This window comes from Phyllopteryx taeniolatus, unplaced genomic scaffold, assembly GCF_024500385.1.
Source record: "Phyllopteryx taeniolatus isolate TA_2022b unplaced genomic scaffold, UOR_Ptae_1.2 contig_24, whole genome shotgun sequence".
NCBI classification, from domain to species: Eukaryota; Metazoa; Chordata; class Actinopteri; order Syngnathiformes; family Syngnathidae; genus Phyllopteryx; species Phyllopteryx taeniolatus.
Window position 1 is genome coordinate 568,346 of NW_026903162.1, and position 12,258 is coordinate 580,603.

The 12,258-nt window shown below is 41.6% G+C and overlaps 1 protein-coding gene across 3 annotated transcripts in view; it reads left to right on the top strand.

The window, feature by feature from the left end:
• Positions 1–12,258, top strand: part of tubgcp4 (tubulin gamma complex component 4) — a 47,323-nt gene that overhangs the window by 30,125 nt on the left and 4,940 nt on the right. For all 3 annotated transcript variants that reach the window (XM_061765048.1, XM_061765049.1, XM_061765050.1), the window contains one exon: positions 3,043–3,187. In XM_061765048.1, coding sequence (XP_061621032.1) covers positions 3,043–3,187 — 145 coding nt within the window. The remainder of the gene's footprint in view (positions 1–3,042; positions 3,188–12,258) is intronic.

Consider the following 12,258-nt stretch of genomic DNA (forward strand, 5'->3'; position numbering starts at 1 on the left):
CTGGAAGCCATGGCGTCAGGTATCTCAAGTTTCAGTAAAAGTGGCGTAATAATCAATTCGGCTAGTGACAGTGAGAGACACAAAGCCACCCCAGAACCCCCAGGTGACTCCAGCTGCGAGAACAAGCAGCACACCTACCCTGCCTAACTCTAATACTTCAATATCTATTCCTTTCAAAGCATATCACTCTATCCTGCTCAATGAAACATGGGCAGAAGCCCACCAAATAACGATGTCCTGAGTGGAGACAAAAAAAGTAAAAATTTAACAAACAAAATGGGGTCCCCATAAACCTAACACACAATAGAACATACGCTATCGCCACTACTATAAGTGTTAAACCTTAGAGATAAGTACAATGCCTCGTGTAAACTACAATGTGGAAACTGTGAACATTCTTTACTAGTTACACAGCTTCCAGAAGTCAGTACCTGCCACTCAAACGTCCCTTGAGTCCTCGATAAACTTCTCTGCTTCACCATGTCACGACTGTAGTCCTCGTAGATCCTGAATGCGTTGTTTTGGTAGGACAAGTCGTGTCTCTCACCAGCTCTTTGTTTTTGTACCGATGGAAACAGATAATGACAGGCCGAGGCTTATCACCAGTACCTGGCTTCGGAGCTAGGCAGCGGTGCGCTCGATCTAATTCTGGAGGTGATGGGAAGGCGTCCAAAAAAATCCTGAAAAAGTTGTGAGAAGAACTTGCTGGACCGTGGACCCTCAATCCCTTCTCGTAGACCAATAAGATGGACAGTGGTTTTCGCCTTGAAACTCTGCCATGGATGTATTTTTTGCCCAGTCGCTTCCTTATTGTGTTGTCATGAACACTGACCTTAACTGAGGCAAGGGATGACTTCAGTTCTTTAGAAGTTGTCCTGAGTTTCTTTGTGGCCTCCTCGGTGAGTCATTCCTGTTCTCTTGGGCTAATCTTTGTAGGCTTGCCATTTCTAGGAAGGTTTACCGCTGTCTCCATGTGAGGATAATGGCTCTCCGTATGGTCAGCTAGAATCCTAAAGGTTTAGAAAGGGCTTTTGCCACCCTTTCCAGACTGATGTGTCAATGACTTTATTTCTCGACTGTTCTGGACTTGCTGTAGGTCGTGACAGAAAGAGCAAGATCCCGGATACAAGCGGCCGAAATGAGTTTCCTCCACAGGGCTCTCCCTTAGAGAGAGCTCGGTCATCCGGGAGGATCTCAGAGTAGAGTCGCTGCTCCTCCACATCGAGAGGACCCAGATGAGGTGGCTGGGGCATCTGATTCGGATACCTCGTGGACGCCTCCCTGGTGAGGTGTTCCAGGCACGTCCCACCATGAGGAGACCCCGGGGACGACCCAGGACACGCTGGAGAGACTACGTCCTTCGGCTGGCCTGGGAACGCCTCGGGATCCCCCTGGAAGAGCTGGACGAAGTGGCTCGGGAGAGGGAAGTCTGGGCGTCCCTGCTAAAGCTACTGCCCCCGTGACCCGACCCGGATAAGCGGTAGAAAATGGATGGATGGATGGATGTTCTGGATTTTTTTCTGGATCGTGTCATTTTGTTGCAGCTTTTTTAGATCTTTTGTCCGACTTGATTTTTGCAGGACAGATTCTGTTGAAGTGTTTTCTTGTTTGAATAGGTCTGGAGTCAATCAGGCTTGGGTGTGGATCAGTGAAAATTAACCAAACATTAGTTAAAAAAAAAAAAAAAAAAAAAAAAATTGGCTACAATTAATTCATGATTTAACAAGGGTGGTAATTACTTTTGCGCACAGGACAGGTAACTGAATAATTCTTTTCCCCTTAATAAATTAAATCACCATTTAAAAACCGCATTTTAAGTCCACTCGGGTTATGTGTCTGATATTTAAATTGTTTGGCTGTTCTTAAACAAATTGGGGAAGTATGTAAAAAATATAATAATTTGAGAAGAGGGCCCAATATTTTTTTCACGGCACTGTGTGTATGTGTGTGTGTATATATATACGCCCACGGCATGATGCTGCCACCACCATACTTCACTGTTGGGACTGTATTGGACAGGTGATGAGCAATGCCTGGTTTTCTCCACACATACCGCTTAGAATTAAGGCAAAAAAGTTCTATTTTGGTCTCATCAGACCAGAGAATCTTATTTCTCACCATCTTGGAGTCCTTCAGGTGTTTTTTTAGCAAACTCTATTCGGGGTTTCATGTTTCTTGCACTGAGAAGAGGCTTCTGTCGGGCCCCGACTGGTGGAGGGCTGCAGTGATGGTTGACTTTCTAGAACTTTGGCCCACCTCCCGACTGCATCTCTGGAGCTCAGCTACAGTGATCTTTGGGTTCTTCTTTACCTTTTCTCCCCCGATTGCTCAGTTTGGCCGGATGGCCAGCTCTCGGAAGGGTTCTGGTCGTCCCAAAGGTCTTCCATTTAAGGGTTATGGAGGCCACTGTGCTCTTAGGAACCTTAAGTGCAGCAGAATTTTTTTGTAACCTTGGCCAGATCTGTGCCTTGCTACAATTCTGTCTCTGAGCTCTTCAGGCAGTTCCTTTGACCTCATGATTCTCATCTGCTCTTACATGCGCTGTGAGCTGTAAAGTCTTATATAGACAGGTGTGTGGCTTTCCTAATCAAGTCCAATCAGTATAATCAATCACAGCTGGACTCCAATGAAGGTGTAGAACCACCTCAAGGATCATCAGAAGAAATGGACAGCACCCAAGTTGGTGTCACAGCAAAGGGTCTGAATAGTTATGACTGTGTGATATTTAAGTTTTTCTTTTTTAATAAATCTGCAAACATTTCTACAATTCTTTTTTTTTCTGTCAATATGGGGTGCTGTGTGTACATTAATGAGGCAAAAAATTTTTTTTAACGATTTTAGTCAATGGCCGTAACATAACAAAGAGTGAAAAATGTAAGGGCGTCTGAATACTTTCCGTACCCACTGTATATATATGTATAAACTGTGTGTGTAAGTTTGTCTATGAGAAATACGGCAAGATCTGAATCATACAAAAAAAAAAAAAAAACTGCTCATCTGTGACTGTCTGGTTCTGGTCTTGTGGTTATTTTGTTTTTTCAGAGATGGTGGGTCCCAGAGACGGAACCACTCCTCCACAAGACATCTCCCCTCGTGAGGTGCCTCCCACTGGCTGGGCTGCTCTCGGCCTCATCTACAAGGTTCAGTGGCCACTGCACATCCTCTTTACTCCCGCTGTTTTGGAGAAGTCAGTACCAATCTTTTTTATCTTTTTCAGTTTAAAATACAAACCCCAATTCCAATTAAGTTGGGACGTTGTGTAAAACAAATAAAAACAAAATATAGTGATTTGCAAATCCTTTTCAACCTACAGTGGTATGAAAGTGTTTGCCCACTTCCTGATTTCTTATTTTTTGGCATGTTTGTCACACTTAAATGTTTCCCATCATCAAACATATTTAAATAATAGTCAAAGACAACACAAGTAAACACAAAATGCAGTTTTTTTATTAAGGGAGAAAAAAAAAATCCAACAATACTTAATTGTGGTTTATCATACCCAAGTTCAATTTCTCTTGCCACACCTAGGCCTGATACTGCCATCATTCCGAGATCTAAAGAATTTCAGGAACAAATGAGAGAGAACGTAATTGAGATCTATCAGTGTGGAAAACGGGACTACAGCGAATCACAGTGAGAGCCATTATCTACAAATTGCGAAAACATAGAATAGTAGTGAACCTTCCCACAAGTGGGCGGCCAACCAAAATTACCCTAAGAGCGCAGCGACGACTCATCCGAGAGGTCACAAAAGACCCCACTACAACATCCAAAGAACTGCAGGCCTCACTTGCCTCAGTTAAGGTCAGTGTTCATGACTCCACCATAAGAAAGAGACTAGGTAGAAATGGGCTGCATGAGAGAGTTCCAAGACGAAAACCACTGCTGAGCAAAACGAGTATTAAGGTTCCTCTTAGTTTTGCCAGAAGACATCTTGATGATCCCCAAGACTTTTGGGAAAATACTCTGTGGTCCGACGAGACAAAAGTAGAACGTTTAGCAGGTGTGTGTCCTATTACATTTGGCGTAAAAGTAACACCACATTTCAGAAAAAGAACATCATACCAGCAGTAAAATATGGTGGTGGCGGTGTAATGGTGTGCGGCTGTTTTGTTACTTCAGGACCAGGAAGACTTGCTGTGATAAATGGAACCAGGAATTTTGCTGTCAACCAAAAAAATCCTGAAGGAGAATGTCCAGCCATCTGTTCGTGACCTCAAGCTAAAACGAACTTGAGTTCTGCAGCAGGACAATGAGACAAAACACACCAGGAAGTCCACCTCTGAATGGCTGAAGAAAAACAAAATGAAGACTTTGGAGTGACCTAGTCAAAGTCCTGACCCGAATCCTATAGAGATGCTGTGGCATGACGATTAAAAGGTAGTTCATGCTCAAAAACCCTCCAATGTGGCTGAATTACAGTTTTCCCTTGCTTTATCACGGTTCACTTATTGTGGATTCAGTGCATTGCGGATTTTTTTTCATATCCATATTGTGCATAATTCACCATATCAAGGGATTGTGTGAGTATGCTGAAATTTTTTTGTGGTTAAAATAAACACATCCTCGCCTGGAACATAACTGTAAAAATTCAAAAACAAAAGGAAAAATCAGTGTTTAAAAGGTGTAAGAGTATAGAAAGTGTTTATAAGAGTATGGTAGAGGTTCATAGGAGTGTGGGGAAGATTAATAAGAGTCTGCGGAGGTTCATACAGCTTTAAATTGTGTATAAATAATAATTTTGAAAAATGTGGTCGCTACTTTGCGTGGGTGGGCGGGAACCTCTCCTCCGCGATAAACGAGGGATTACTGTACAACAATTTTGCAAATATGCCAAAATTCCTCCACAGCGCTATAAGAGACTCATTGCAAGTTATCGCAAAGGCTTGATTGCAGTTGTTGCTGCAAAGGGTGGCCCAGCCAGTTATTAGGTTTAGGAGGCAATCACTTTTTTGCACAGGTCCCTGTAGGTTTAGACTTTTTTTTTTTTTTAAACCTTGATTTAAAAACTGCATTTTGTGTTTACTTGTGTTGTCTTTGACTAATATTAAAATTTGTTTGATAATGGGAAATAGTCAATATATATACACTGGCTGAAATAAGTATTTAAAGCATCATCATAAACCATACATACAAAGAAAGTAGAACAAATAAGGTCAGAAATTAAGTTGTGTAATAATGTGAAATGACACAGTGAAAAAGTATTGAACACGTCAATTGGTATTTTATATGTTTGCAATGACAGTTTCAAGATGCCTCCTTTCTGGAGAAACTAGTCTCATGCATTGCTCTGGTGTGATTTTGGCCCATTCCTCCACACAAGCAGTCTTGAAGGTTCCGTGAGCTTCCTTTATGGACCTTGGGTTTCAGTTCTTTCCATAGATTTTCGATTGGCTTCAAGTCAGGAGATTGGCTGGGCCATTCTAGCGTTTTTTTTTTTTGTTTTTTTTTTAAAGCAATTGAGTGTTTCCTTGGCAGTATGTTTTGGATCATTATCCTGTTGAAATGTCCACCCTCGTTTCATTTTCATCACCCTCGTAGATGGCAGCAGATTCTTGTCAAGAATGTCTCGGTACATTTGCCCATTCATCATTCACTTCAATAATGTGAAGTTTACCAGTACCATTTGCTGAAAAGCAGCCCCACACCATCATGTTCCCACCTCCGAACTTCACTGTTGGTATTGTGTTTTGATGTGTAGTGCCATTTCTCCTCCAAACGTGGTGTGCATTATGGCACCCAAACAGTTTAATTTTGCTCTCATCCGACTAGACTATATTCTCCCAGTATATAACTGGCTTGTCCAAATGTTGTTCAGCAAACTTTTAAACAAGCTTTGACATGCCTTTTGTTTCAGCAATGGGGTCTTGCATGGTGAGTGTGTATACAGGCCATGGCGGCGGAGTACATTACTCACTGGTTTCCTTGTGACAACAATACCTGCTAATTCCAGGTCTTTTTAAAGCTCTCCACAGGTAGTCCTTGGCTCTTGGACAATTCTTCTGATTATTCGTTGCACTCCTCCTCTAAGAATCTTGCGAGGAGCACCTGATCAAGGCAAATTTATGGTGGTATGATTGGCTTTCCACTTACGTATTATGGCCCCAACCGTGCTCACTGGAACGTTCAGAAGCTTCGATATGCGCCTGTAACCAATTCGATCGTAATCGTTTTGCAACAATTAATTTGCAATGGTCTTAAGACAGTTCTTTGCTCTTACCCATCGTGAGATGTCTTGACTCACACCTTGGCAATGAGACCTTTTTGTACGCTATCAATTAGGACTAACCAGCTGATATTCATTTGCACTGACAAGAGGCTGAATTGCTGTTTGATTATTGATAGATTTTAGGTGTTGTCTTGGCTTTCCATGCCTTTTTGCACCTCCCTTTCTTTGTGTTCAATACTTTTTCCCTGTGTCATTTCACATTTTTACCCAAAACTTAATTTCTGATCTTATTTTTTTGTAGTTTCTTTGTATGTATAGATTACTTGGGATGTTCCCAACATCTGGTGAAATTTTCAGGTCAATAGCACCTTTGGAAGAATAATAAGTGAGAAAAATGGTGACTTGTTCAGTATTTCAGCCACGCTGTAAATATATCTGTAGCGTTAAATGGGTTTGGATAAAAGTTTAAGTAATTTGAAGTAAGAATAAGTCAGGAATTTAGACACCGGCGTCTAATTCCGGAGTGATCCAATGAACTTTAGAAGGTTACAATTCAATTATATTTGTCTCTTATAGGGCACCACATCTCTTTTTTATACTTGTAAATTTTAGGAAAAGTGACGAAAACCTCGATCAATCTCTGTCCTCTAGAAGGCTTGCTACATGGATGAAATAATAGTTCTCGATTACAGCGCTTTACTGTTGCACTCAAACACACAAAGTACACAACATCAAGTGGAATTTTAGAGAAAATTTAGTTGAATCTACAGGGGAACTAAAGGGGAAACAATGCAGAGGGACTTTACTACAAAAAGGTACCGATAAACATTCATAGAGAAGGCTGAACTCGTGACATAAGGATGAAATAAGTGATGGTGTCGTGAGTGATGCTAGAGCTGGGAATTTCTCTGACTATTAATTTAATCCTAATTATGCACCAATTTGTACTTGGTAAGCAGCAAGTTGTACTCACGTTGCGCAGAACAAAAATAGGCAGGCGGGTCAATCCTTCCGATGTCTGGACAAGGACGTTGACAGGTTGATTTGAAGAAACAAGAGTAGAGTGGCCAAAGCACCTGGGTGACGTTGTTCGCCACATGCTCAGAGAGAACACGCCAATTCTTCCTGCCAGATTCCTTTTGCTGGTGACTCACCATCACACAAAAGTGTAGTTGGGGAGTTTGCAGAACGTGTCTGCGGTCAGCGATTGTCGGACTGGCAAGGAAGATTTAGCCGGGGCTAGCCCATTTTGGCTCGCCCACCCAACCCCCCTTGGTGAGGAGTGGGCTTTGGCTCAGAGCCAGCGTCTTCGGCGGAGCAAAAAAACAAGAGCAGAGTGAAGGAACCTTGTATTTTATGATCACTTATTATTCTCGAGGTTCCATGCATGTTCGTTTTCATGGAAGAACTACAACTATAACGTGTTAAAAGTCAACCAATTAAATCCTGACAGAGAAGTCTATACATTTTACAGAGCTCTGGGTCAGCAGCTGCGCTTATGCGAGCCTCAGCAGAGACAGCGCAGACTGAACAAACCTATCTGTTCTTGCCCCCGACTTATACAATGTTTGAAAGTGGAAGTATGGAATCGCTGTCGTCTGATTGGTCCATGGTCCCATCTGATGTCATCATTGCTCTGCAGAATGATGGCCATTTGCCGCTGGCTCCAGACGCCGTCTCCAGACGCCATCCCACAGTCTTGCATCTCATGTTTACAGTGGCTCCCCGCAGCCATTGTCTTCCTCGACATCTGGTCTCTGCTGGATCAGTATCCACCCTGCTGGGAGCTTTCATGCATCACACCCTTATCTGATTTACATGTTATCATCCCTGCAATAAACTCCCTTGGTCACCCCCAGACTTTTCACACCCTGAAACTTTATATCACCTTCAATAGCAAAAGGATTCTGTCTTTTGTACCAAGAAAAAGAGGAGTTGCCCAAAAGACCGGGAAGAACAGACCACACCTGATATTGAATTTCACTTTGAAGTTTTCTGGTCTAGATCCAGTGGATTTAAAATAAGAAAATGTATTCCCAGCTTTTGCATTGTCTCACACACCATGGTTAACCTATATAATGAGTGTTTCAACTAGAGTTTACACTGATCTGATAGGTCTGATCGGTATTGGCCGATATTTATCATTCTATACTGATCAGCGGATCGGCTTTAATGTGATAATTTGCCGATCCAATCAATCCGCAAAAGACATTTACTCCGCGTCGCCATTGTGCACATTATATTTGAATAATGTAATGTAATGCCCGGATCAGACGACAAGACAAATGTTTTTTTTCCACGATTGCACTATGTCAGACTACTGCAATAAAATCTTGTATTCCGATACCACCGCATCCCGTTTTTTACGATCATTGGGCTTTATCTTGTCAACTCAAATCCTACCAGATACACTCGTTACCATTGCGACGACAACAAGAGTGCATCGCGCCGACTGTATTATAATAACAAAATGGGGAAAACCATGTGTTGGTGGTCACCGGTGCTCAGGAGAGGACGTTCGTTTAAGGCTTGTTTGAGGTATGTTCCCGTACCTTTGATAGGATACTGCTTGCAAGCAGGCTACAAAACGTTATGTAGCCTAGCAAGCTAGTGCTAGTACTAACGGTTGTGCGTAAACATGCTGCCGTTCTGTCGAATCATGCTCTCAAGTTTCGGTGTGGGTGAAGTAATTTAATTACAATAAAGTAATATAATTACAGTAAGTTAGCACCCATTGTTTGTTGTTGTCATGTTGTAATGTTGGTTTGAACTGACTGATTAGAATACATGATCTGAGTAGAGCAGTGATTTCTAACCTTTAAGGAGCCAAGGAACGTATTTTACAATTGAAAAATCTCACAGCACACCAACAAACAAAAGTGTCACAAAAAGTGGATACATTAATTACTCTCTGTACTGCCTGCCATCTAATAGAAGACCATTCAGTTGTTCTGTCTGTCACTATGCCTCACTGGCATAAATAGATGAACAAAGATACATTATTTATTGTAAATATATATATATTTTTGTATATACAGTAAATGAACAGGTCATTTAAATTGCATCACACATTGCTCCATCTTGTGATCGGATCGGTGATCGGTTATCTGTTTTTTCAACTCGCTGATCGGCCCCAAAAATCCTGATCGTGTAAATCCTAGTTTCAACCTTATTTGGTGGGTAAGAACACTTAATGTACGTGATGTAACGTTTTCGTGTTGTCTGAGGTAAAACACAATCAACTTATTCAGTTCACAAACAGATTTGACAGCAGACCTGTGAAAAAACAGGCATTAGTGACATTGGTATCATGATATACACTTGGAGCATTCATGCAGGGTTTGTAAAATATCAAAACAGACATTTAACACTGTAAAACTGTGGATTGTAATTTCCATCTTGCAGTGGCTCTTAAACGCATACATGCAAATCAGTCGCCTTTCGGCGAAATTCGATGTAAGATGTAATTGTGAATATTACTCAGCGGCGGACTAATATGCGTGCGCATTGGCCTGAGGTTCCGCCTGTGCTCTCTGGACCTGCTTTGGATAAGTCACAAGAGTTGACGAGACCAGAAAAACACTTGCGCCGCTTCTGCTGTTAAGAAGTAACGGTACTTTTACTCCGTAACAATGATCTAAATGTCGCTCGCTAATTTGATCAATTATTGCTTATGAACTATTTTGTGCGTGAGACCACGACTTCCGCATTGGGCGCTGTTTGCGCCAATCCAGTTAAAGCGCGAGTGACATTTAAATCTAGTTCACCAATCAAACGACACAAGAAAGTCACATGACCTCACATAATGTCTTCTGTTGGGCTTCCTGGGCATAGATATTGACACTAGATAAGCCAGCCCGGCTGATCATCGTGCCAAAGTGGCCACCATTTTGGGAAGGTCGTCGTTACCATTGAAGGCAACGGCGCGCGATGCTTGTTTACATTTAGACGAACAAAAACAACAGCTTTCATGTATTGTAATAATTGTCTGGCACTGTCTCCCCAAACGTGGATATTTCAGCTCACTTATAACTTTAGAAAACTCCGTGCAGATGTTGTTGTAGTTTTGACTGTGCATACACACACACACAGCTACATCAGAATTCACTTTTTATTTTGTAATTTTTTTTATTGATGTTCATGCTGTGGTTTAAAAAAATCTGAAGTTACTCACTATTTACTTAGTACTTGAGTAATTTTTTCACTTTTTACTCAAGTCATTTTTTGGAGGACTACTTTTTACTTTTACTTGAGTCACATTATTGTCAAGTAATAGTACTCTTACTTGAGTACGTTTGGCTACTCTACCCACCTCTGGAGCGGACATTCCTCTACAGCTACTCTTACATTTAAGCAACATCAGCCAGTGTTGTATTTGTTGCACTGGTCTTTTGTATTTTTGAGTTGAGATGCTTCAGGCTGTGGCCCTGGTTGTGGTCCCAGCGTAACCGCAAAGCACACGTAACATCAGCGACAAGAGTTGATCCGCTAGTACATCTTGTTAATTAGGAAACGGGGCTACAATTATGTAATTAGTTTACGGATGCTCACGTTAGATGTATTTTGAGACGGAGCGATGTTGGGGATTATGTCACAACACAGAATGAACTAACTTCAAATTCAATTCAAATTTGCGCCGACAAATGTGCTTCATATGGCGTATTCGGTACATATACAGTGGGTACGGAAATAATTGAGACCCCCTTAAGTTTTTCACTCTTTGTTATATGGCAGCCATTTGCTAAAATAATTTAAGGTCTTTTTTTTTTTTTCATCAATGTAAACACATCACTCCATATTGACAGGAACAAAACTCAATTGTTGAAATATTTGCAGATTTATAAAAAAAAAAAATGAAATATCACACAGCCATAAGTATTCAAACCCTTTGCTGTGACACTTATATATTTAACTCAGGTGCTGTCCATTTCTTCTGATCATCCCTGAGGTGGTTCTACGCCTTCATTGGAGTCTAGCTGTGTTTGATTATACTGATTGGACTTGATTAGGAAAGCCACACACCTGTCTATAGAAGACCTTACAGCACAAAAAAACGATAACGATGTTTTATATATTTTCTTTAGTATTCACTCATTTTGAATTTGATGCCTCCAACATATTCCAAAAAAGCTGGGACGGGCATGTTTACCACTATGTTATATTACCTTTCTTTTTTTGCAGCGTCCGACATTAATGGTGGCCACCACTTACGTATCGACACTGGCCCGCTCGGGCCAGTACAAATTTCTAAGTCACCGAAAATTTTCTGCCACCGAAAATGGCCCCAAACTGTATTTTCGGTGTCGGTCTGAAATTCTTTTAGCACCGAAACATGACGTCCAAGACACGTTTTTAGGATTCTCACATAGTTTCTTGGCAAGACACGCCTCACTGCAAAAATGATTGGTTCCTGCATTGCGGGAAGGGAAGGCTACGCAGATGTAATGACATGACCATTACAAACATGTATCACATTTTTACAAAATTAAAAAAATAAGTTGGTTAGGTTTAGGGTTTGGGTTGGGCCTTAAGGCGGTTTAGGATGGGTTAAAGGTTAAGACTAGGATGCGTTAGGCTTAATGGGAAACATACAGTATTTGACGCTGCCACACTTAAGTCACATCCTTATTTTCCTGTCTGGAAGCAGTTCTACAGGGATACAGCAGCCAATCATATTGCAGCGGCTCGTGTCCTGGAGCCAGTAATATTGGAGCAGGGCGTGTCCTGCCTAGAAATTATGTGGGAATCCTAATAATGCGTCCAAGGCGGGGTGTAGTGATGAGCCAAGGAAAACCTGCGACCAACGCCGCCTGACTACATGACCGGGCATGCATTTGCGTTAGCCTCAAGACGATAGCAGACGCTAACGCCACCAGCCACATACAGCAGCTCGTATTTTGCAGCCTGTAAAATGTTCATCTGCCCCTCCATGAGCGTGTTTTAAGATGTTTTTATTGCACCCCTCAGTTGGAGTTTACTACGGAGCCCCCCTGGTGCCAAGGTATGAGAAAAATAAAATTCATTGATAATCTGTTCCCTCAGTTTAGTAATCCGTTCCCTCAGTTTAGTAAACTGTACCCTCAATTTAG